General features: G+C 33.6%; 1 protein-coding gene across 2 annotated transcripts; it reads right to left on the bottom strand.

Moving 5' to 3' along the window:
* Positions 1-412: 412 nt before the first annotated feature.
* On the bottom strand, positions 413-10639 carry LOC139898412 (uncharacterized). Of its 2 annotated transcripts, none has more exons than XM_071881141.1 (14): positions 10585-10639; positions 10055-10169; positions 5797-5858; positions 5585-5672; positions 5421-5482; positions 5248-5344; positions 3630-4001; positions 2615-3124; positions 1961-2065; positions 1736-1840; positions 1545-1631; positions 1238-1409; positions 1078-1123; positions 413-963 (listed from the first exon to the last, which is right to left on the bottom strand). In XM_071881141.1, exons 2-14 carry the CDS (start codon positions 10151-10153, stop codon positions 828-830), a joined length of 1941 nt encoding a protein of 646 aa, XP_071737242.1. In that variant the 5' UTR covers positions 10154-10169; positions 10585-10639; the 3' UTR covers positions 413-827. The 2 variants fall into 2 exon arrangements, with proteins under 2 accessions (XP_071737242.1, XP_071737241.1); XM_071881140.1 differs by lacking the exon at positions 10585-10639 and adding an exon at positions 10398-10543.
* Between the last annotated feature and the right edge of the window lie 16762 nt (positions 10640-27401).

The following is a 27401-nucleotide window of genomic DNA, read 5'->3' as shown; positions in this document are numbered from 1 at the left end:
TTGATGTATACTACAGTAATATTATGTGCTTTAATTTTGCACATTTGTGTGTTCTTTTGTGCTAGATTGTACAAAATTCAACCAAACACTTCTATAAATCTAATAGATTTTTAAACTTCCTGTAAAAGAACATGTACAAAAGAATTACTACTGAGATTCACATAAGAAATTGAAATGTCTTCCTGTTTGTTTTTGCAGACCAAGGTAAGGGAAGTTTTACTGATAACGATAAGATTAGATGAGATTAAATACACTTACAAATGTTTCAATTAAAAGGAGATTAAATATACACTCAACTCTTACAACTTGTTTCTCTACATCTTTAGGTGCTCCACAATTCTTACAACATGACTAGATCACTTGAAATTATTAAACAGAAGAAAAAATGCATAATAAAAGGCAATACAGATTGCACAAAAAGAAATAAACATATAAATCAGGTCTAATAATAACAAATAACAATTATCAATAATAAATAATATAATAATAATACAACTTATAAAAGGACAGCAATATAAGCAAAACAAAATCACCAAAAAGAAAATAAATAAAAAAATCTAATGCTTTCATCATCCATTTTTTTTCTTCATCATCTTTCCCAACTTCACCCTTTTTCTTAAGACATGACACAGTTTTTACACACAAAACCTTAACTTACCCAAAAAACCGCACCTACATATTATCAACTGGCGTGGTCGATAAACACAATCTACAACAAGATACCAACCAAAGGCATCATATTTCCCTTTGGTCATTCAGGGAGAAGAATTTAGATGATTTGCATACTCCTTAATTCATTATATATATCGCGTATTATGGCTTCATGATTACCCAAATGGGTTAGAAGAGAAGGTATTTGGTGTAGCAGCAGGTGGCGTATATAATCCACTTTGTTGTTGATTTGTATTTGTATTCATAGAATTAAAAGATGCCATATCATACCCGAAATTTCCTACTTGTGGCCTGCAGTCAAAATGCATTATTTATTATTTTTTAAACCGAGAAGAAAAAAATTGTATCAATGATATTTGATAATCGTTAAACTTAAAGATAAATGCAATGAGAAATTAGTCTTACCTAGGTTGAGGTGGGATGTTCTGTGGTACTTGTCCCATGAATGGACCTGACAATATAATACAATGTCATGTCAATCAATGAGAATAACTGTATTATATATAATCTAGGTTTATAGAAATGTGAGATACAAGTGGCATAAACAAAAGAAATGGAACAGTACCAGGTGGCATTGATGATGCATATGATGTCTGCTGGGGTGGCATTGCTAAGGGATTAGATGGTTGTTGTGGCATCCAGGATGGTGTTGGAGCACCTAGGCTTGAAGTTCGATGTATTCCCGATGGTGGCCCCAAGTGTGGTAAAGCATTTTGTAATGGTGCCATTGAAGGAAACTACAAAAAAAGTATAGCACACGCCATATAAGAATGAAAATAAGTAACATAAAAGGTTGCGTCATTTACTCAACATAAAAGCTTAAGAAATAGCAAAATATAAGATTAACAATTGTACTACACTCATTTGCTTACTGTTGTAGCTTGAACAGCAGGTGAATCGTTGATATCAAATGGATTTGAAGATTGTGATGGCTGTACAAAAGCAGGTGGCATGGGTTGCTATTAAACCACAACAAACTTAATAGCATTAGCATTACATACAAGGGAACATAAAAGATACAAAATCACAAGAAATTATGTAATTGTGGTTGTTAGCATCGAACCTGTTGAACGTTATATTGCAAATTGTATCCCATGCCATATTGTGGAGCTGGGTACCAACTTTGGCCTTGAGCAGCGTATGGTGAGTAGCTTGAAGTAAATAAATCCTTTAAACATAGCAGCAGAACTCATTAGAAATAAAATAAAAAAAACAACAAAAATTATACACATATAACACATGTTAGAAGCAAACATAGGATGAAGCTGACAAAACTATAGACAATTACCGCAGGTAATTCTTGTTTGGCTGCAGGTTTAGCTTCGATGCCGGATGAAACTTGAGAATTTGCACTTGGAGCACTAGAAGGCACTTGCGTATTTCCACTCCATGCCTGCAATGAAGTTTCAGGTTAAACAGATGGTAAAAATATTTGTTAAATAAGTTATAAAGTTATAATATAATGCACTAGAGTATATCAACCTATTTAGTTATAAGCGGATCGATTTGGGTTGAATGGGAATGGTGTTGAACAGATGAAGTTGCCCAAAATCATTCATAAGCCAACAATCTCCAAGATCTTATTTATTTTATTTTATTTCATTCTAAAAAAAAGTGCTTTTGTTAAATTAATGTAATCCTTTGATGTAAAAGAAATTTTTTTTTTTTTTTTTTTTTAAAGGCAAGGCTCCAAAGTGAGGTTGGTGGGGATTGAACCTGGATCTCCTTTAGAGATTCCCAAGCATCCAACCACTCAACCACCCCTTTGGGGTTTTGATGTAAAAGTTATTGGTTGCATGTCAACCCCATTTAGCCAATTTTCAACCCATAAAAGATGGTGTGTTACAACCCAAAAGCAATTGACCGGTTACCCAACCTGCCCATCTTGCCACCTAGTATAAGAACTTCAACAGAAGGAGAAAAAAAAGGTCAAGATCTATACCTGATTAAATGTTGAAGTAGGAGTTTGAATACCAGTGGAATTAATAATATTTTGTTGAGGTTGAACATTTTGCCACTGTCCTCCATCACCAAAATTGCCAAAGGCATTAAATGATGCACCTTGAGGGTTAAATGTCGATGGTGTAACAACAGGAGCAGTTGTGCCAAAAGGTGACACTTGTACACTTGAAACTACTGGATTATTATTGCCAGATGCAGGAACCGATAGATCGGAAAGCATATCAAGCAAGTTACCACTTGAAGGGGGTTGAGATGTTTTTACTACAGGTGATGAATCAAAGCTGGCCCAATTATCATTTGATGATGATATTGAAGGTGGGCCCACAGATGGAACGGGAGTGGGAACGGGAGGAGTGACTTGCTGTGTTTGTGCTACGGGAGCAGTTGAAGGAGGTTCGGGATCAGCGTCGAAATCAATTAATGAACTTTCTCTTCTAAGTTCGGTTGGATTCCCATTAGATGATGCTAAGCTACTGGAAGAAGCAGTTCTCTGCAACCAGTGATCATTTAAGATTAACTTGTGAGCAACTAATACAGTTAAAGTCAGTTTTCAAGATGTTACAAAAACTGGAACTGTATTTAAATTGTTGAAAACTCAAAAGAACAAGCTGATCAGAAAATGCCAGCAAACCAATTAGATTTTTTTTAATGTCTTATTTCTGTCTGTTTAAACAAATAAAATAAGAAATAAAAATGCGTCAAATGCAGCCTAAAAAAACTTTTGCAATGCATAAATCCTTCTAAATCATTTACTTATTTAAACTATATTATTATTATTATTATTGAAATTGAAATAGTACAACTATTGTGATGCTAGTTGAAAAACTTATAAACTATAATATTGTTTTGGACAGAACCCACGCCAACCTGATCCCTTCCAACCTGCAACACATTAGCCAACCCATTTTGATATATGTATATTGCCTCAAAAGTTTTAAAATATTGCAAGCCAAGTGGACCACCAACAAAAGTATATACCAATATAAAAGCATCACCTGTGTTTGCACAGAGCCATCAACTGGCCTTGACCCATTGGCTCTAGGAGGTTCTATAACCCGAAGAGGAGAGACACTCTCGCCCAATATATCCCTAACAGGTCTAACTATCGGTGGGCTAATAATTTCTGGATCTTTACGAGGATCAGGGCTTTTTCCACTGCCAAATCTATCTTCTCGTCGCCAATCGTTAACAATATCTACACGTGCAGGACTTTTCTTGAAATCTTGATCGTACCCGGGACTACGTCTTTCATCATAACTATTTCTTGAACTTCCATCACTTCTTCCACCAGGACTAGGCCTATCACTGTAACGACGTTCATTCTCATAAGGTGGGCTTCTAGAGCCATATGTGTCTTCTGTTTCCCCCTGTTTAATATGCAGATGTATCAAAATAAGGAAACAGTACAAGGTTTAGAACAACTTAAAACTACTAACGGAAAAGGGTGAATCTCTTAGTGTATGACATCATCAGTAATTACAATGCGGCATGCCTATTAGACAAGGTTGAAAAAGGTGCGAGACGGAGACGGAGACGAGTTGATAAGACTCTTGAAAGATCGAGTCGGTCAAGACAGACGTTGACCAACGTCGACTTTTAAATATAGATATATTAATATTAATATTAAATATAATATTAAATATAATTATTTCAAACATACATATTTTGAAAAAAAAAATAATGATTCACAAATAAGATGATCTGGTGTTAATTTAAATAATATAAATAATATATAGGTTTTGTATAATGTATTCTATAATATAATTGTAGTGTATTTATTAAAATTATGTACATCGAATGGCTCTATTAATTGAGTCAATAGCAAACGTCGATTTATTGGCGACTTGAGTGCCGCTTAGAGCCTATATTGAATTCCAGACATGATTTAAAACCCATGGAAATTTGATTATACCATTTTCATGGCGTCTCTCTTTTTTATTTTTAAAATTATTTTCCTACTTATTGGCCGGAGGTACACTCAGAAGCAATCTCTTTATCTGTCGAAGAGAGAGAGGGGGAGGATTTTCTTTACTGCTTGGAGTGTTTCACTATGGGTGGAGAAATGACTTGTCTTTGTTCAAAGATAGGGGAAGGATTGTCTACATCTCACCTCCCCATACACCACTCATGTGGTATTGGGTTTTGTTGTTGTTGTATAAATTATGTACATCGGTGGTTTTCCTAGCTAATTTAAATGGGCTTGGGATTTTCATTTACACTAGAACAAGGCCAGACAAAAAGTCCAATTTTGACTAGCGTTGACCGTCTTTGACCCGACTTTGGCCTGACTTTTTAGCATTGACCATCTTTGACCCGACTTTGGCCTGACTTTTTAGCGTTGACCGACTAATTAGATATCTTTGGGCGAAACGGAAAGGGTTAATCACCAAACCGCCGCATACGCCGTTAGCAACCATGCTATTAGAGTTGTTCAGAATCGAACAGCTACAATTGCCACCTTAAAGGCGATAATTTTCATTTACGCCCAGTTATACCACCTCAAATAACTACAGTTCCCAAAGGCGGGTCATAGGCATGCAAAATTAGAGTTATAATCCATTTTTCTAGGCATGCACCAAGGATTGGTTCTGTTTAAAAGGTTAAGTGAGATACCGTCTTGGCTCTTGGAGGCTTGTCAAAGCTTCTTTCACCAGAGTATCTTCTATCCACATAGACATGTTTGATAAAGTCCCGAAGTTTCTCAACATTACTGAAAACATAAATAATTTAAGAATTGCAGTTTCTAATGGAGAACAAAGCAGTGCATTACATTCATGATCACATACCTGCTATCAGGAAGGGATTGGCGTTGTGCATCCCATTCTTTGAAATAAATTTCTTTGGCACTCTATTTTATTTCAATAAAAAATGGTCAAAAAGGCAAATATTGAAGATTGTAGCTACCGGCAAGTAATTAATATGAATAGAGACATTTATACAATAGCATTACCGCATTCCCTCCTCCTTGAAGGGCACTAACTTCTTGTGTAGTAAACTTGGCCATCGACACAGATTTAACCCTATGAGTGAACTCACGGCTGTAAAAAATTGAAATGCATGTTTAAATAAGTAAGCAAGAACTGAATATGATGTTGTCTTTATTAACAAAACTAACTAAAAACAAAATGCAGCTTATTTCAATAATAGAACGTTGGCCCTTACTGTATTCCACTACAAGTTGTGCAAACAAATGTCCAGAAACTTGTGCACACATACTGAGGTCCCTGTTAACAAAATTACATGAAAAAAACTTATGCATCAATATCAAGATTCTAGGTTATATTCCAATCAACGATAACGGGCAGAGAAACTCAGGCATATTTTTTTTTTTTTTTTTTTTTTTTTTTGAAAAGCAAGATAATTTTATTGACAAGGAAATGATACAACGAGGATTACAACATGAGTAACACTAATTTGAGCGAAACTCGATGACCTATACTAGATATAAAGTAAGAGACTAACAAGATGTAGAATACCCTGATTTCGGAGCAGTATTAACAAACTTAACATCAATCACCATTACCCTCATCATCTACTAATACATAAAAAGGATTGTTTGTTTCAATTCTATCTTTGGAATATGTCTTATTATTACCTTCACCATCAATGCCCTTCCCTTTATCTCTTTTCCTTAAAACATTCTGATTTCGATTTTTCTGGGACTCCACATTCCAATTTGTTTCCTCCATAGCAATATTGTCTTTAATACCATGATTATTTTTCTGGGACTCCACATTCCAATTTGTTTCCTCCATAGCAATATTGTCTTTAATACCATGATTATTCTTAACTGCATTTTGCTTGATACCTTTTGCTTCTGTTGACTGCCATTGACTTTTATTATTATTATCAAAATTCAACTTATGAGATACCCTTCCTTTCTTACTAACAACTTTAGAGCCATCCTCAACACACTGGTTATTTAAATCAACTGTTTCACCATCATTGTTGTTTTTCAAAGCGTCTTTTAACACTTGTTCTGAAACTTCATCTTCTGTTTTAGGCCTAATTTTACAAGTATTAAAAGAGTGCCCAAACACTTTGCAATGAGTGCATAAAGGCGGTTTCCATTGATAAGTCACCTCAAGTTTACCCACTTTGGCTGGAAAAGAACCAATCACAGGATAGGAAAATTCGACAAAGCTAGGGAGGTCATCAGCTGCATTGACTTCAGTCAAAACTCTAGCAAAACCTAGTCTTCCACTTTTACTTAAACATCTCTCTGAAGTAACTTTGTCCATCAGCATAGGCCTACCAATACCACTAACTAGTTTACCTATACTTCTGCCACTCCATAGTTCAATGGGTATATTGTGAATGCAAATCCAAATTGGAACTTTTTCAGGTTCAATTTTTTCAAGCCAAACCCCAGGTTCCCACTGATTCACGAAAAAAGGAACATTATTAACTAACCATGGACCACTCTCAAGAACCTCCTTCATACCCTTTTCATTATTAAATTTGCATAAATAAAATCCTGCAGCTGTTTTGACGATTTCTTTAAGGTCATACCTTCGCCACATTCTCCTTAGATGGGCATTAACAACCCTATATTCCATAGAAGTTCCAATAAAATACCCATATAATTGAAGAGAAAAAGCACTACCGCCCTTCTTAACCTCCTCAGCGGAGAAAACTACTCTCTTTTGACCATTAGACATTAAAACTGGAGGAATGAACTCCATTTTTAATTCTTCTTCATCTTTGTTTTGTTTTAAGAAGTCAGCAAAAGTGATGTTTGGATTTACCCATGCTCTTGGGGTTTTAGTATTTGTATTGCCTTGCCCATCACTAGTCTCAACCCCTTCCATTGTTGTAGATTTAATCCCAGAAACAACATTATCTTTATCACCGCTATTATTATCCTGCGTATTCATTAAATTTACATTGTCACCCAATGTAAATTGGGAGAAATCATCAGGAACAACAATTGACTCTCTAATACCATCATTCTTAAATAACTTAACAGCATTCTCAGCAGCAGCCACTAGGTTTACATCAACCTCATTATAACTACCATCTTTTGAACTTTTAAAGAATACAACAGGACTAGCCGGTTTAGCAACAACAATAGTTTCACCAATAGATTTAGCAATAATATCATCGTTACTAGCAACAATATCATCAATAGAATGATCAGTTACAGCAGAATTCTTACCATACCCGCCTTTCTTCCTGTTACCCTTGCGTTTTTTAATTACTTCAGGGAGTATTTTTTCATTAGCAGGAATAGAAGAATCACCAACATAAGGAACAAATTGAGCACTCTTCTTTTCCTTTGACGGACCATCACCAACTTCAATCAGCTGGTTCACTTTACCCTTCCTCTTTCTAGAACTATAGGTTTTCAGAATCTTCCCTTCTGAATCACGATTATCCTTTCCAGGATGATCAGTTGGCACATCTCCCTCGTTCTTATTTGGCTGATCAACTTCATCTACCATCAGATTGGAACGTACGACGTCTTCCATAATCGGAGATGAACGATCCCCATCAGAATCAGATGAAAACACTTCTCCATTTTCACATGAAAACACTGTTCCACGACTAACCGATCGGTTTCGCAAAACCCTAGTAGCAGTCTCCGTTAAATCTTGGTACTTTTTCTTCTTCTTGGACACCATGATACACAACAGATTGCAATAACAGAGAACAGGATCTATGAACTGTAACTCAAATTTGAAAGCAACAAATCAGACCAATACTCACCAGGGATTTGGTCGGAGATCCAAGACAGTCGAACTGGAAGAAAACGGCAGCGAACGGCGGTGAATCAGAGCCTCACGCGCCGGCGCGTGGAATTCCAGTAGCTGAAGAAGGCGGCGCGTGGGCCGACAGTCGTGTTCGGAACTGATTGAAAATTTCAGGTTTTGCAATTCGAGTGTGTCTGAATCGATTGGCGGGGGTGGTGAGATGCAAAAATCAAAAGAAAGAACTAAAAATTCGACTGTGAACAGTGGCAATATCGCCCTTTTAGGAGAGAGAAAATACAACTGATAACTCAGGCATATTGTGAACTATAAAATAATTAGTTGTTGATAAACTGCAATAATTAATTCAAAAAGTAACAAAATAACTAACACAAAGTATAATGAGTTCACCTAGTAGCAATTAGAGTGATTACAATAACATTACTCTTGCCTCTAATTTATGTACAATTATTGACTTATTTAATTTATGTTAGAAAGCTATAAATATGTATATACCCCATGTTCCAAAGTTTGAAGCATTTCCACATTACCATGTTCTATGTTAAGGGAGAAGACAATAAGGTCTCAGACTCGGTAGAATGGGAAGTGTCACACATCATGTTCCAGTGCCTAACCACTACTAACAGACAACAAGATCTATTTACGCTGGTTAATAGTCCTCAAGAAAGGGTGAATTATGATCAAGTCAAATTTGGGCAAAGTAGAAAGGGATTGGTGTCATTTTGCATAGCATAAGAGGTGTTATACATCTAACTATCTAAGGGTGCGTTTGTTTGCCTCTTAGTGGAATGGTTCAGTGCTGAATGCTGAACCATTCAGCATTCAGTGCGTTTGTTTCTGACCTCTGAATGACATATGGTGCTGAATGGTTCAGAATTCAGTGCTGAACCATTCAGAGATGAAACAATCTCTTAACCATTAAGAGCCTAAAGTTTCTGTAATTTTCTCCTCAAATACTATCCTGAACCCTTAACTAACAAGTATATTGAATATTTTATTCATGTTACACTTTGATAAGGTAATTTTACTCAGTTTATATCGTTCATTCTAAATGATTATCAAACAGCTTATTTTCATTCAGAACAAACTTTATTCAGAGGCTTTGAATCATTCAGATTCTGAACCATTCAGCCCTAAATAATTCTGTTTTATCAAACGCACCCTAAGACATGAGAACGGCAACAATTAAAATTTAAGAGGACATCAGTGCTTAATAGTTATGATAACATCGACTGGGGATACACTGGATGCATTCAAATGAGAACCTAACATAAACTGCAATGACTGAAAAAGAGTCACTTTGGGTCTGACAAATTTGTTAATGTCCCTATAAGCAAAGAACCCAGATAGCCAACCGAAGTCATCAGCAGAACAACCATTAGAACTTATAAATGCAGCCTAAGAAGCGTTGTTCAACTTCATTAAAGGATTCTAGAAAATACAAACTTGCTGATTTCATATAACAGCGTATCAAAACATGAATCACCTACACATTGTCATAATTTCACTTCCACCACTACATATATTCTAATGGTAATGTAGAGACTTGTATCAACTATTGGAACCTACAGAAGACTTATAATATATACACACACATATATATAGATAAAAAAGATGCAAGGAAAATTAACATTTACATCTAGATGAATAATACATTACTGAAGTACATAATCTGACCTAAATAACACAGAAACAAGTAAACGCATTACCAAACTGTTGCAGTTGATACACCTCCGATTCTCAGCAAGTTTCATAAGATTCCTAATACTCCTTTCATTTCTCTCATCTTCCTTCAACCGACTCGCCATTTCTCCAGTCAAAACCCTAAGTATAACAAAATAATCTACTTCAATTGATCCATATCGATACCAATAAATTCATCAATCATCGAATTCAATAACTGATATCAAAATTTGACCAAAATAAATAATACTTTGATAACAGATCTAAAGATATGTGAGATGCATATACAGTAATTAATAGATGAAGAAAAAGATGAATATACAGTTCGTAATCGTATCGTGTAAAGCATACGGAATCGATAAAACTGACCTTAAAAATTGCGAATTTGAGAGATTTTATTTACAGATCTTTTTAGTTATGCAGCTAGAGAGAGAATTTAGCGTGCGATTGTAGTGTCGACCGAGAAAAACTAGATTAATGAATAAAGTAAATAAATACATAATAATTATAAATTAATTAATTTATTATTTAATTTTAATTTTAGTTAAATAAGTACGTAGTAGAAAAAAAGAGAGAGTGGACGGAAAAGTATGACTGTTCAGCTGGCAAATTTGACGGTGTTTGTTGAATTGTGCTTGTGCTGAGCTGGAGTGCTGGACATGTGAAAAGAAGCAGCAGGGACATGGCAATTTTACAACAAAAAACAGTAATATAAGTTCAATATTAAATTAAATAGTAATGGTGATGTTGTGCTTACTTCTGAATTAGAGCATATTTCCCTATAAATGGACGTAGAATCTTAGTCGCTAAAGTGTTTTCGGTTCGACATACTTGCGCTCGTTTGGATGATCTGTTACTTCTATCAGCTTCGTGGGCTACACAAGATACAATAGGATTAGAGTGAATATTTTTATGGCGTCTCCTTTTAGACTGTCTTTCTACTAGATTTAATTTTTCTTCTCTGACGTAGATATCAACACCATTATATACCCCTTATGTGGTGTTGACTGAGAATCTTGTGATCACTTGTTCGTTATTTGTAACGTTGTTGGTTCTATATGGTCTCGCATAAGTGTTTGGACTGCACTTACATAGTTAGCTTTCGACTCCATAGAAAACCTTTTCATTTGAATGGATGACTTAACACCTTTCAAATGTTTCTATGGCTTTGCTAAATTTGATTCTCTGAATCTGATTATGTAGTAAATAGCAAATAATCACGAGGAGTGAATAAATAATTCAGCCGCCTAAGAGTGGGGATTAGCACTTCCTATTTCACTTTCAAATGGATGACAAAACTTCGTGACTTGAACAGGTACAAAATCTTCGGATGTTTAATGACAAGAAGTGAATAAATTATTCATCATCTAAATGTTTTTCTGTCAATTTAGGTTAACCAAATTCGAGACTCCCTAACTATTATGAGTGACAAATTGACAATAGCATTGCATTCAACTTACCACATGTACGTTTTTTATGTACATTAATTTAACAATTCTTTTGGTATTTGCCTTTTGTAGTATATTTATTCTACATTTTATGGCGATTTGTCTCCAAAAGACAAAATTTTGTGACCTAAAAGTCGTGAAACTTGACCAAAGTTATGTTATGAAGAGATGGCAGTTTAAAAAAGTATCTTCGTCTATTATCCTTCTAAAGATCGTAGAGGGTAAATTACTTAACGGAAATGAGTTTGTGGCTTTTCAAATTGCCACAAACTCATTTTACCTTTTATGTACATTAATTTTAACAGTTCATTGTTCATCTTTTATAATATATATATATATATATATATATATATATATATATATATATATATATATATATATATATATATAGTGGTAGGATCAAGAGGGAAGTAACCATTCGGGGGGAAGCAAAAACTTTTTTTTTTCGTTTTTTAAAAAAAATTTGTTCACGAACATTATAGATGAGATGAAAATATGAACATTTAGTAGAGACACTTTGTGATAAATGTTTTTATTTTGGCGGAAAAACGCTCGAAGAAGTAATATATAACAATTATCGTGTTTTTCGAGCGTATTTTGAGGTTTTAGCTATTGGGGTTTAGATATTAGGGTTTAGATATTAGGGTTTATAGGGTTTAGATATTAGGGTTTAGAAATTTAGGGTTTAGAGTTTAGATTTACAGTTTAGATTTAGGATTTAGATTGAGTTTTTAACACGAACGGTTTAGAGTTTAGGGTTTAGGGTTTAGGGTTTAGGGTTTGGTGTTTTGGGTTTATGGAATAAACCCAAAACACCAAACCCTAAACCCTAAACTCTAAATCGGGCTAAATTTTACTTCACAAAACATGGAGAAAAAAAACGTTCATATTCTTCACGAACAATATTATCTTGAATGTTATTTTTGTCGATCGTTTTCCCGCCTAAATAATAACATTCATCACGAGGTGTCTCTTCTAAATGTTCATATTTTCGTGTGATCTTGATGCCGGAAAAAAAAAACGAAAAAAAAAATTTGCTTCCCCCCGCTTCCCCCCGATTGGTTACTTCCCCATTGATCCTGCCCCTATATATATATATATATATATATATATATATATATATATATATATATATATATATATATATATATATATATATATATATATAACAGCGGAAATATTATTAAAAACCCGATAGCAAGGCGCTAGGGAAACAAAATACAAAGATTGCACCGGCTTTTGAAGCCACAAATTCCAACTAATTTTTTTGCGACCTCTATTACAATACCAATTAAATGACATATTACGAACAAAATCGAAGAGCCCATTTTTCCGGAAAGGAGAAGGCCCAAAAACAATACTATTCTGTAGTTTCTAAAGCGTCCAAAGAGTAGTCGTAAAAATTACCAATATTTTCTTCCTGGACTCCCTATCAACTTGGAAGTCATCTAACCACGAACTTTGTTCATGCCATGAAACGAAATGCGGTATGGGATGAGCCAAATCGATCCATAAGACAACTCGTCTCCAGATATCTATAGCCACGGGACATTCATAAAACATGTGTGCCGCAGATTCAATGCCGTAGTGACAAAAAACACAACCAATATGTTCAATCTCCAAACCTTTTTGCGAAAGTTTTAATCTAGTAGGTAACCTGTCTAATGCAAGTCTCCACAAAAAGATATTGACTTTTCCAGGAATGTATGTGTACCATGTTGTTGCATTTAAGGTCGTTGGTAGAATAGAGACATCGATAAACTTACGAGTATTCACGACGGAGAAATCGTTGCCATCTAAATTCCACATCCATGAGTCGTCTTGGTCCGAAAGATAAATAGTGCCGATCTCACTTAACAATATTTCTAGACTCTGAGCATTCCGGCTACCTACATAATCCCGGTTCCATGACCAAGACCAAGTGTTGCTAAACCTCCTGTCAGCGACCTTGCATTGCGGATTAGAATCTAAATGGTACATATGATGACCCGGAAAATTTCAACTTATTTAAACCAATTCTCTATATGATTTAATATTTTCGTCATGATAAGCAATACATTTTGACAAGTTTTAAAACTTTTGTAAATGAGTTTTATATAACGGTTGCCCACCTTGTTTGTCCGACGATTCACGAACGTCGTAACTTATGATAATTATATAATTGTGTATATATATATATATATATACAGAAACATGCGAATAATATTTATATATGAAATGATAAAAATTTACTATTGAATGATGCAGTTTCGAATTAAAAAGTTTACGTATATAATCGTTTTATTTTTATGATGTATTTTTTTTAGTTTTTAAGAAGACACGAAGTTAATTCAAAGATGTACAAGTTGTAAAGCACAACGTACAACAATGTAACTTAAATAGTTGAATCAAAATTAATTCATTTACTATTCATATAAATAGTAAATGAAAACGAAATTAATTAATTTACTATTCGAAAGTGACATGATAGAAATTATTAATTATAAGTTACATAAAATACCTCTGAAGTATTTAATAAATACGACTTTTAAAAATATTAAAATTCGTTAATTCGTTTGAATTAAACGAATTCAATAATTCATGGTGGCACAGAATGATCAGCAGACTAGTACGTACACTCTACATCGAACGTATATAGTAATTTTATAAATAAATGAACCTTTTTACAACTAGTTTTATAAAGCATAAGACCAAAATAAATATATGTATTCAATTATAAAAAGTGGAATATTTTTTATTTATACTTTTACCCGTCAATTATTAGCAACAGAGTACGAAATACCGGTCTGCGAAAACTGTCGGCAGATATTATTGAATGTTAATTGTCACGTTTGATTCTATATTATTATTATATTATATTTATATTATTATATTATTATATTTATTCTATATATCAAACGAATTCTGGTTGATGAATTCACAAAACTTTCAATATCTCTATCTCACATTACTCCGTATATTATTTATTTATATTTATTATTATTATTATTATTATTAAGATTAATATTATTATTATTAATCTTATTATTATCATTAGTAGTATCATTATTATTAGTATATACATAAAATACTACGACGGAGTGATGTTCGAGTGTTTTCAAAACGGGTTAAAGCTAAGGAAATTATGGGTTATAACTATGGAGGTTATGGGTATTGCTTGGGGGTTATGATCATGAGTCAAATGTCAACCTAGCGTTTATCATCTCCATTGCGTCTACATACTTTCCTGCAATATTGAATCACAATATTGATACGTGAGCATTCATATCTTATCTTTTATATATTAATAGTGTATACATGTTTAGTGCTCGAGTATATATGTTTATACATGCTTGTATGCTAAATTTCGTCGTTAGATAGTTTTATGATGAATCACGAATTTAATACATATACTACTGATAAAAGGTATATGATATGCATGTTATTGGAAAGCTGGCGAAAAATTAATAACTTTTCATTTAGAAATCGCGTGATTTCAATGAACGGATTAAAAGATATGGTCAACTGAATTATGTTTGACGTTAATTGAAATTATGTTGAAAATTGTAAATTAATATTTAAAAAACTTGTTTATGAGATTAATAAATTGAATTTTTGGATACTACTAGTTGAGTAAATGAATTCTTATATAAGACACGTCTCGTTTTGTTGAACAATTGTCAAAGTTGATTGTCTTATCATGTTTTAAAGCTTTATAAATACTATAATCTGATTTTACAAGTATTGGAAAACTATGTGAAATAATAAAATATTTTCGATTGCCATGATAATTCAAATATAATATAACTCCTGAAATAAATAATATTTTTAGTTTCATAAACTATAAATTCGTTCAATTATCAAGACTTATACTATGTTAAAATAATAAACATGTATAGATTTAAAGATCATATTGGGTCAGATTGACTTTTGAGATGACTTTTGTTAACTTTTGCATGTCGGTCTCGAGCATTAGGATTGTGATACACTATGACCTGACCTAGATTGTTAGACATGTATTGACCAACATATGTTCTCTAGGTTGAGATCTATGGTTATTTTGCATTCCGAGTTTCGGTCACATTTCGGTGAATGACCTTATGTGCTGCTAAGTTGAGTTTATAGATCCCTTTTTAATTGCTTTTGCAATCTATATTTTTGGGCTGAGAATACATGAACTTTATTTTAAATGCAATGGACACAAGTACATACTAAATTCTACACTGAGTTTGAACCGAAAATCCCTTAGCTTTGGTAACTAGTAACTGTCGGTTATAAGAACTGGTGGGCGCGAGTAGTTGTATATGGATCCATAGGGCTTGACATTCCCGTTTGTTCCAGGTATAGAAACCCTAGCCTGAACTATAAAACAGACGTATACTATTTGAGTTTAGTACACGTTGGATTGCGTGTATTGTACATGTTGGTTGCATGTATGTTAAAACAGGGGTACTTATTATAGACGTTAAAGTTTAGTTACCAGGGTGCTCAATTTTGTAGAATATTTTGATAAACATTTTTGGATGAAACAACTGAAATCTTGTGATCCACCTTTATATACAGATTATGCGCAACATTAAAACTATGAGCTCACCAACCTTTGTGTTGACACTTTTAAGCATGTTTATTCTCAGGTTCCTAGAAGTCTTCCGCTGTTTGCTTATATGTTATACAAGCTATGTGCATGGAGTCATACATGCTTTATTCGAGAAAACGTTGCATTCACAAATTCATCACCATGTATCTTATTTTGACTGCATTGTCAACGGATGTAGTATTGTAAACTATTATTTACGGTGATTGTCTATATGTAGAAATCATCAGACGTCAAAAACCTTGGAATTAGATATTCATTTATGGTGTGCCTTTTCAAAAGAATGCAATGTTTACAAAACGTATCATGTAGAGGTCAGTACCTCACTGTGAAATCGATGAATGATGTATTCGTCCAAATGGATTTGGACGGGTCATCACAGTACAAACGTGAGAATCTGTTAGCCAAACATCCATCCCCGGTCCAGTCGTCGAGCCAAAATCTAGTACTATTTCCATTGCCAACTTTTATGTATAAAGTACCTTGAGGAATTATGTGCTTCGACAAAGCATTATTATATAGTTTAAGTATGCTTGCCCATGTGCCCTTTTGCCTTGGTTTTAAATCATTAACACATGTGTCTGTGCCATGTATTGATTTAACAAGGATAGCCCATTTAGAATTTGGTTGCAACACTATCCTCCAAATCCACTTAATTATAAGCGCCATATTAAAAGACCGAAGGCTCCCTATATCAATTCCACATTTTTCGAACGAGGCTATGGTAGATTCCCAATTAACCCAATGCAATTTTTTGGAGTCACCCGAAGAACCCCAAAAAAACCCGGCTCGAATAGATTCAAGTTCATTAATAACGGTCTCCAAACATTTAAACAATGATAAGTAATAAATACCGACACTTCCCAACACTGATTTTACGAGTGTGTGACCACCTATCGAGATCATACTAGCTTTCCATCCTGACAATTTTTTCTTGAACTTGTCGACGATGGGGTTCAAATAAGCTATTAGATTCATATTCGAACCCAAAGGAAGTCCTGGGTATTTAAACAGAAAACATCCTTTCTTGCAACCTGCTTCAGCCACAAGAATGTCGACCTCGGCATCCGGGACACCCAAACCAAAAACTTGCGATTTTTCAACATTAATTTTGAGCCTAGAAGAAATATGAAGCGAGTCTAACACCTGCAACACGATGTCAAAACTTTCTTTATGCCAATTAGATACGACAATCACATCATCTGCGTAGAATAAATGAGACACCAATATATTGTCATCGCCTACACGAGCTCCCTTTATGGCCTGAGAATCGACTTTCTCTTTTATATTCAATTGTAATCCTTCCATTATCATTAGAAATAAAAAAGGGCTCAAGGGGTCTCCTTGTCTCAAACCTCTTTTCAAGACGAACTCGCTTGTTGGGCTACCGTTAATAATAACAGATGTTCGCGCTGCTGTAAGACACATAGAGATCCACTCAAACCACTTCTGACTAAACCCAATCTTTGACATCATTAAATCCAAGTAATCCCAACTAACCGAGTCATGTGCCTTATCAAAATCGATTTTAAATATCAATAATTTTTTATTCCTCTTCTTGTACCACTCCAAAGTCTTGGATAAGATTAGAGGCCCTAATTTGACGACCCATAATGAATACCGATTGTTCCTCACTTATAATCTTACCAATCACTTTTACCAATCGGTTAGTCAAGATATTCGTGATGATCTTGTATTGGACGCTGATTAAAGAGATTGATCAGAAGTCTTTTACCATCGTGGGATTAGAAACCTTCGGGATAAGGGAAATAAAAGCAGAAGATGAACCTTTAGGCAACTTTCGATCCCTGAAAGCAGACGAAACGGATAAAAATAAATCAGTTTTGATGCATCCCAAAACTTTTTGATGAAACCAAATGTGAAACCGCCTGGTCCAGGGGCTTTATTACTCCCGCAGTTCCACACCACTTCTCTAAATTCTTCCATTGTAACCTCACCATCCAACAATGATCGGTCTTCAGCGTCTAGAACAGTTAACGGATCTGGAGCAGCAAGCGGATGGGTGCGAGATACTGCATCAAATTTAATCTTGAAAAAATCACAAAAAAAAGGTTTTTTGATGTTAGATGGGTCATCAACCCATATACCATCAACCATCACCCCTTTAATTGAGCGATAATTCCGTTTTCGTTTCAATAAGCCATGAAAGTATTTAGTGTTCTCGACCCCCTCCACATTCCACTTAACGCGAGCTTTTTGAAGAATATCCATGTCTTCGATTTTTGACAGAGAATCTAGCTCATGAAAGAGGTGACACCTTTCCTCTATTTGAGCTTCAGTTCCAAGATGTTGGTCAATCAAATAGTCAAGATCTGCTAGCTTGGTCAAAATATCTTGCTTCCTGTTAACGACATTGAGTAATCTGATTTTGTTCCACTCCTTTATATCCGTTTTAAGGCTTCTGAGTTTGTCATGGAATGAGTTCAAATTATCCCACGAAGTGACAACATTATTAACCACACCTTCAAACCCATCTATTGACATCCATGAATGAAAAAACCTGAAGGGTAGTGGGCCAAAATCCAACTTTGAACTATGGAAAATAAGCGGAATGTGATCCGACCATCCTGTATCTAAGGCGGCCAACTTCAAATTGGGGAGCGAGTCAACAACCCCATGGGAGAGTGTGATGACCCGAAAATTTCTGACCAAATTTAAACTTAATCTTTGCATGATTAACATTTCCGACACGATAAGCAAAGTCTGTAAAACTGAATCTCAAAATTTTTGAACTACTTTCATATATTCAAATACCTTTCGGTTGTTCTTGACGATTCGCGAACAATTATATGTATATATATATATATATATATATATACTATAACTTGAAAACGTAACAATGTATTAATTGTTTGATACCGTACATTAAACTTATTGGTTTAAATATTTATTTGAATATATATGATAAGTTGGAATATTAATCATATGAATAACTTGCGACGTATATTTAAAACGTGTTTATGAATGTTGAAAATATATATTAACTTGGTTATAAAACGATTTGTTATTATATATATATTAATAAATAGCGAGACAATGATTTATAGAAGTAAATGACCAAAACACTCAAAAGTTTAAGATACACTTTGAATGATATAGTTTGTTGATAATTTAAGACTATATTTTGACAAAGGTACGAGTCACAAAACGTAAATTGCGAGTTTTCTAAGCGTATGAAAATGCGTTCGAGAAACCGAAACCGGGACATAAGTCTTGTGACAACGTACGAGTCATCGGAACGAAAATTACAAGTCAACTACGCACATGAATTTAATATAATATATAATTAATTATTTAAATTATATATATTATATAATAATATGTCGACAAACAAGAAAACAAAAACATTTTGAGCTGGATCAGGTGGCCATGCGATCACATGGAAAATACACTAAAAACCCATGCGAGCGCATGGGCATCAGATTCCAAAAAGTTGCCTATAAAAGGCCAGTTTCTGCTCGAATTTATTTACACATATATTACTCCATAAGTTATTTATTTATTTAAATTATTATTATTATTATTATTATTATTATTATTATTATTATTATTATTATTATTATTATTATTATTATTATTATTATTAGTATTATTATTATTATTATTAATTATATCACTTAAAATACTATGACGAGGTCATGAGCGTGTCATTATTATTAATTATATCACTTAAAATACTATGACGAGGTCATGAGCGTGTCACTTTAAAAATGGATTTTCAAGCGGGATAGAGCTAAGGAAACTATGGGTTACTACTAAGGAGGTTATGGGTATTGTTCGAGGGTATTGCTCGTAAGTCAAACTAGTGTTTATCATCTTCGTTGCGTCTACGTACTTTTCTGAAATATTGAATCACAATATTGATACGTAAGCATTTATATTTTATCTTTTATAAATTAATAGTGTATCCATGTCTAGTGCTCGAGTATATATGTTTATGCATGCTTGTATACTAAATTTCGTCGTTAAATAGTTTATAATGAATCACTAATTAAATACATATACTACTGGTAAAAGGTATATGATATACATGTTTTTGGAAAGCTGGCGAAAAATCAATAACTTTTCATTTAGATATCGAATAGTTTCGATGAACGGATTAAAAGATATGATCAACTGAATTATGATTGACGTTAATTGAAATTGCTTTTAAATCTGCAATTAAGATTTAAACAACTTATTTATGAGATTGATAAAGTGAACTTTTAACTATTACCAACCGATTAAATGAATCCTTATATAAGGTACGTCTCGTTTGTTGAACTATTGTCAAAATTGACTTTTTGAAACGACTTTGGATAACTTTTGTATGTCGATCTCGAGCATTAGGATTGTGATACACTATGACCTGACCTAGCTTGATAGATATTTATTGACCAACATATGTTCTCTAGGTTGAGATCTAGGATTATTTGATATTCCGAGTTTCGGTCACATTACGATGAACAACTTTATGTGCTGCTAAGGTGAGTTTCATTGCTCCCTTTTTATTGCTTTTGCAATATATATTTTTGGGCTGAGAATACATGCAATTTATTTTAAACGCAATGGATACAAGTACATACTTAATTCTACACTGAGTTTGAACCGAAAATCCCTTAGCTTTGGTAACTAGTAGCTGCCAGTACATAGGATATGGACTGGTGGGCGCGAATAACAGTATATGGATCCATAGGGCTTGACATCCCCGTCCGAGCTAGAGCGCTAGCCTTTTAACGGACGTGTGCTATTTGAGTTTAGGACACGTTGGTTTGCGTGTATTAAAACGAATGGGGTATTTATCATTATAACGTTAAAGCTTAGTTACCAGGGTGCTCTGTTACGTAGAATCTATTGACAAACTTTTGATAAACGTTTCTGGATGAAACAACTGAAATCTTGTGATCCACTTTTATATACAGATTATACGAAACAATAAAACTATGAACTCACCAACCTTTGTGTTGACACTTATTAGCATGTTTATTCTCAGGTTTCCTAGAAGTCTTCCGCTGTTTGCTTATATGTTAGACAAGCTATGTGCATGGAGTCTTACATGACATACTTTTCAAGGAAACGTTGCATTCACCAAATCATCACCATGTATCTTATTTTGACTGCATTGTCAACGGAAGTATCATTGTAAACTATTATATTACGATGATTGTCTATATGTAGAAATCATCAGATGTCGAAAACCTTTGATTTAAATATTCATTTATGGTGTGCCTTTTCAAAAGAATGCAATGTTTACAAAACGTATCATATAGAGGTCAAATACCTCGCAATGAAATCGATGAATGACGTATTGTCCATATGGATTTGGAGCGATCGCCACAGTTGGTATCAGAGCGTTGGTCCTAGCGAACCAGGTCTTGCATGAGTGTGTCTAACTGATAGTTGTTAGGATGCATTAGTAAGTCTGGACTTCGACTGTGTCTACATGTTAAAAGTTTTGCTTATCATTTCTTGTCAGAAATTACATGTTTATCATTCTTAAATCTAGACACGTTTTACTGCATTTATTGCATAAATAGTGTATAGACAAAAATTCATATCTTAGCGTATCTGTTACTGTAAACTTTTTGTGACGACCCGGGAATTTCCGATCAAATTTAAACTTAATCTTTATATGTTTCCGACACGATAAGCAAAGTCTGTAATATTGAAGTCTAGAAAATTTTGGAACGATGTTCATATATTCAATTGACCTTCGACTGCTCCTGACGATTCACGAACAACTATTTGTAAATAAATATGTGTGTATATATATAAATAATAATTGGAAGTATAATTTGGAATATTGAATGTTGTTGTTATGAAATATGATATTATAATAATTATTATTTAAAACATATCTATATATACATAAAAGTATATTAAAAATAAATATTAAATGATTGTAATACTCGTTTGATGTTTCGATTGATATTAGACAAGTCTAAATTCAAACTTATATAATTTTAAAATAAACGGTGATCCGAAAATGAGTTCTATAAATTTTAGGCTTATTAAAAATGTAATTAGTAGCTATTTGTTAAATTTTAACACTTTTTATATTTTACCTGGGATCGAGCGTGGACAGTGAGTTAATTTTTATTTAATAATTTTAAAGAGTTAATGGTCGAATTTTATACCATAAAGACCGAGATAAATAAATGGACTTAATTTAAAAATTTAGTATTTTTAGAAACACTTTTATATTTTAACTGTTTAGCAATGGACACGATATGGTAACCCTATTAAAACTGTCGGTAATAAAAATTCTAGTGAATGGTTGCTTGGTATGATTATCCACACGTTTTTTTTATATATATTTAATATATAATTATTATTATATTAGTAATAATATTCTGTAAATATATATATGTTAAATGAATGCAACCAAATGAAATGTCCCGTTCTTATTGATTAAAAACGTTCCATATTAATTGATTTCGTTGCGAGGTTTTGACCTCTATATGAGACGTTTTTCAAAGACTGCATTCATTTTAAAACAAACCATAACCTTTATTTCATCAATAAAGGTTTAAAAAGCTTTACGTAGATTATCAAATAATGATAATCTAAAATATCCTGTTTACACACGACCATTACATAATGGTTTACAATATAAATATGTTACAACAAAATAAATTTCTTGAATGCAGTTTTTACACAATATCATACAAACATGGACTCCAAATCTCATCTTTATTTAAGTATGCGACAGCGGAAGCTCTTAATAATCACCTGAGAATAAACATGCTTAAAACGTCAATAAAAATGTTGGTGAGTTATAGGTTTAACCTATATATATCAAATCATAATAATAGACCACAAGATTTCATATTTCAATACACATCCCATACATAGAGATAAAAGTCATTCATATGGTGAACACCTGGTAACCGACATTAACAAGATGCATATATAAGAATATCCCCATCATTCCGGGACACCCTTCAGATATGATATAAATTTCGAAGTACTAAAGCATCCGGTACTTTGGATGGGGTTTGTTAGGCCCAATAGATCTATCTTTAGGATTCGCGTCAATTAGGGTGTCTGTTCCCTAATTCTTAGATTACCAGACTTAATAAAAAGGGGCATATTCGATTTTGATAATTCAACCATAGAATGTAGTTTCACGTACTTGTGTCTATTTTGTAAATCATTTATAAAACCTGCATGTATTCTCATCCCAAAAATATTGGATTTTAAAAGTGGGACTATAACTCACTTTCACATATTTTTACTTCGTCGGGAAGTAAGACTTGGCCACTGGTTGATTCACGAACCTATAACAATATATACATGTATATCAAAGTATGTTCAAAATATATTTACAACACTTTTAATATATCTTGATGTTTTAAGTTTATTAAGTCAGCTGTCCTCGTTAATAACCTACAACTAGTTGTCCACAGTTAGATGTACAGAAATAAATCGATAAATATTATCTTGAATCAATCCACGACCCAGTGTATACGTATCTCAGTATTGATCACAACTCAAACTATATATATTTTGGAATCAACCTCAACCCTGTATAGCTAACTCCAACATTCACATATAGAGTGTCTATGGTTGTTCCGAAATATATATAGATGTGTCGACATGATAGGTCGAAACATTGTATACGTGTCTATGGTATCTCAAGATTACATAATATACAATACAAGTTGATTAAGTTATGGTTGGAATAGATTTGTTACCAATTTTCACGTAGCTAAAATGAGAAAAATTATCCAATCTTGTTTTACCCATAACTTCTTCATTTTAAATCCGTTTTGAGTGAATCAAATTGCTATGGTTTCATATTGAACTCTATTTTATGAATCTAAACAGAAAAAGTATAGGTTTATAGTCGGAAAAATAATTTACAAGTCGTTTTTGTAAAGGTAGTCATTTCAGTCGAAAGAACGACGTCTAGATGACCATTTTAGAAAACATACTTCCACTTTGAGTTTAACCACAATTTTTGGATATAGTTTCATGTTCATAATAAAAATCATTTTCTCAGAATAACAACTTTTAAATCAAAGTTTATCATAGTTTTTAATTAACTAACCCAAAACAGCCCGCGGTGTTACTACGACGGCGTAAATCCGGTTTTACGGTGTTTTTCGTGTTTCCAGGTTTTAAATCATTAAGTTAGCATATCATATAGATATAGAACATGTGTTTAGTTGATTTTAAAAGTCAAGTTAGAAGGATTAACTTTTGTTTGTGAACAAGTTTAGAATTAACTAAACTATGTTCTAGTGATTACAAGTTTAAACCTTCGAATAAGATAGCTTTATATGTATGAATCGAATGATGTTATGAACATCATTACTACCTTAAGTTCCTTGGATAAACCTAATGGAAAAGAGAAAAATGGATCTAGCTTCAACGGATCCTTGGATGGCTCGAAGTTCTTGAAGCAGAATCATGACACGAAAACAAGTTCAAGTAAGATCATCACTTGAAATAAGATTGTTATAGTTATAGAAATTGAACCAAAGTTTGAATATGATTATTACCTTGTATTAGAATGATAACCTACTGTAAGAAATAAAGATTTCTTGAGGTTGGATGATCACCTTACAAGATTGGAAGTGAGCTAGCAAACTTGAAAGTATTCTTGATTTTATGTAACTAGAACTTGTAAAATATATGAAGAACACTTAGAACTTGAAGATAGAACTTGAGAGAGATCAATTAGATGAGGAAAATTGAAGAATGAAAGTGTTTGTAGGTGTTTTTGGTCGTTGGTGTATGGATTAGATATAAAGGATATGTAATTTTGTTTTCATGTAAATAAGTCATGAATGATTACTCATATTTTTGTAATTTTATGAGATATTTCATGCTATTTGCCAAATGATGGTTCCCACATGTGTTAGGTGACTCACATGGACTGCTAATAGCTGATCATTGGAGTGTATATACCAATCGTACATACATCTAAAAGCTGTGTATTGTACGAGTACGAATACGGGTGCATACGAGTAGAATTGTTGATGAAACTGAACGAGGATGTAATTGTAAGTATTTTTGTTAAGTAGAAGTATTTTGATAAGTGTCTTGAAGTCTTTCAAAAGTGTATGAATACATATTAAAACACTACATGTATATACATTTTAACTGAGTCGTTAAGTCATCGTTAGTCGTTACATGTAAATGTTGTTTTGAAACCTTTAGGTTAACGATCTTGTTAAATGTTGTTAACCCAATGTTTATAATATCAAATGAGATTTTAAATTATTATATTATCATGATATTATCATGTATTAATATCTCTTAATATGATATATATACATTAAATGTCTTTACAACGATAATCGTTACATATATGTCTCGTTTAAAAATCATTAAGTTAGTAGTCTTGTTTTTACATATGTAGTTCATTGTTAATATACTTAATGATATGTTTACTTATCATAGTATCATGTTAACTATATATATATATCCATATATATGTCATCATATAGTTTTTACAAGTTTTAACGTTCGTGAATCACCGGTCAACTTGGGTGGTCAATTGTCTATATGAAACATATTTCAATTAATCAAGTCTTAACAAGTTTGATTGCTTAACATGTTGGAAACATTTAATCATGTAAATATCAATCTCAATTAATATATATAAACATGGAAAAGTTCGGGTCACTACAGTACCTACCCGTTAAATAAATTTCGTCCCGAAATTTTAAACAGTTGAAGGTGTTGACGAATCTTCTAGAAATAGATGCGGGTATTTATTCTTCATCTGATCTTCACACTCCCAGGTGAACTCGGGTCCTCTACGAGCATTCCATCGAACCTTAACAATTGGTATCTTGTTTTGCTTAAGTCTTTTAACCTCACGATCCATTATTTCGACGGGTTCTTCGATGAATTGAAGTTTTTCGTTGATTTGGATTTCATCTAACGGAATAGTGAGATCTTCTTTAGCAAAACATTTCTTCAAATTCGAGACGTGGAAAGTGTTATGTACAGCCACGAGTTGTTGAGGTAACTCAAGTCGGTAAGCTACTGGTCCGACACGATCAATAATCTTGAATGGTCCAATATACCTTGGATTTAATTTCCCTCGTTTACCAAATCGAACAACGCCTTTCCAAGGTGCAACTTTAAGCATGACCATCTCTCCAATTTCAAATTCTATATCTTTTCTTTTAATGTCAGCGTAGCTCTTTTGTCGACTTTGGGCGGTTTTCAACCGTTGTTGAATTTGGATGATCCTCTCGGTAGTTTCTTGTATAATCTCCGGACCCGTAATCTGTCTATCCCCCACTTCACTCCAACAAATCGGAGACCTACACTTTCTACCATAAAGTGCTTCAAACGGCGCCATCTCAATGCTTGAATGGTAGCTGTTGTTGTAGGAAAATTCTGCTAACGGTAGATGTCGATCCCAACTGTTTCCGAAATCAATAACACATGCTCGTAGCATGTCTTCAAGCATTTGTATTGTCCTTTCCCTCTGCCCATCAGTTTGTGGATGATAGGCAGTACTCATGTCTAGACGAGTTCCTAATGCTTGCTGTAATGTCTGCCAGAATCTTGAAATAAATCTGCCATCCCTATCAGAGATAATAGAGATTGGTATTCCATTTCTGGAGACGACTTCCTTCAAATACAGTCGTTGTAACTTCTCCATCTTGTCATCTTCTCTTATTGGCAGGAAGTGTGCTGATTTGGTGAGACGATCAACTATTACCCAAATAGTATCAAAACCACTTGCAGTCCTTGGCAATTTAGTGATGAAATCCATGGTAATGTTTTCCCATTTCTATTCTGGGATTTCGGGTTGTTGAAGTAGACCTGATGGTTTCTGATGCTCAGCTTTGACCTTAGAACACTTTAAACATTCTCCTACGTATTTAGCAATATCGGCTTTCATACCCGGCCACCAAAAATGTTTCTTGAGATCCTTGTACATCTTCCCCGTTCCAGGATGTATTGAGTATCTGGTTTTATGAGCTTCTCTAAGTACCATTTCTCTCATATCTCCAAATTTTGGTACCCAAATCCTTTAAGCCCTATACCGGGTTCCGTCTTCCCGAATATTAAGATGCTTCTCCGATCCTTTGGGTATTTCATCCTTTAAATTTCCCTCTTTTAAAACTCCTTGTTGCGCCTCCTTTATTTGAGTAGTAAGGTTATTATGAATCATTATATTCATAGATTTTACTCGAATGGGTTCTCTGTCCTTCCTGCTCAAGGCATCGGCTACCACATTTGCCTTCCCCGGGTGGTAACGAATCTCAAAGTCGTAATCATTCAATAATTCAATCCACCTACACTGCCTCATATTCAGTTGTTTCTGATTAAATATGTGTTGAAGACTTTTGTGGTCGGTATATATAATACTTTTGACCC

The sequence above is a fragment of the Rutidosis leptorrhynchoides genome, chromosome 3 (assembly GCF_046630445.1).
Source record: "Rutidosis leptorrhynchoides isolate AG116_Rl617_1_P2 chromosome 3, CSIRO_AGI_Rlap_v1, whole genome shotgun sequence".
Taxonomy (NCBI): domain Eukaryota; kingdom Viridiplantae; phylum Streptophyta; class Magnoliopsida; order Asterales; family Asteraceae; genus Rutidosis; species Rutidosis leptorrhynchoides.
This window is presented reverse-complemented; position numbering and strand designations above follow the sequence as displayed.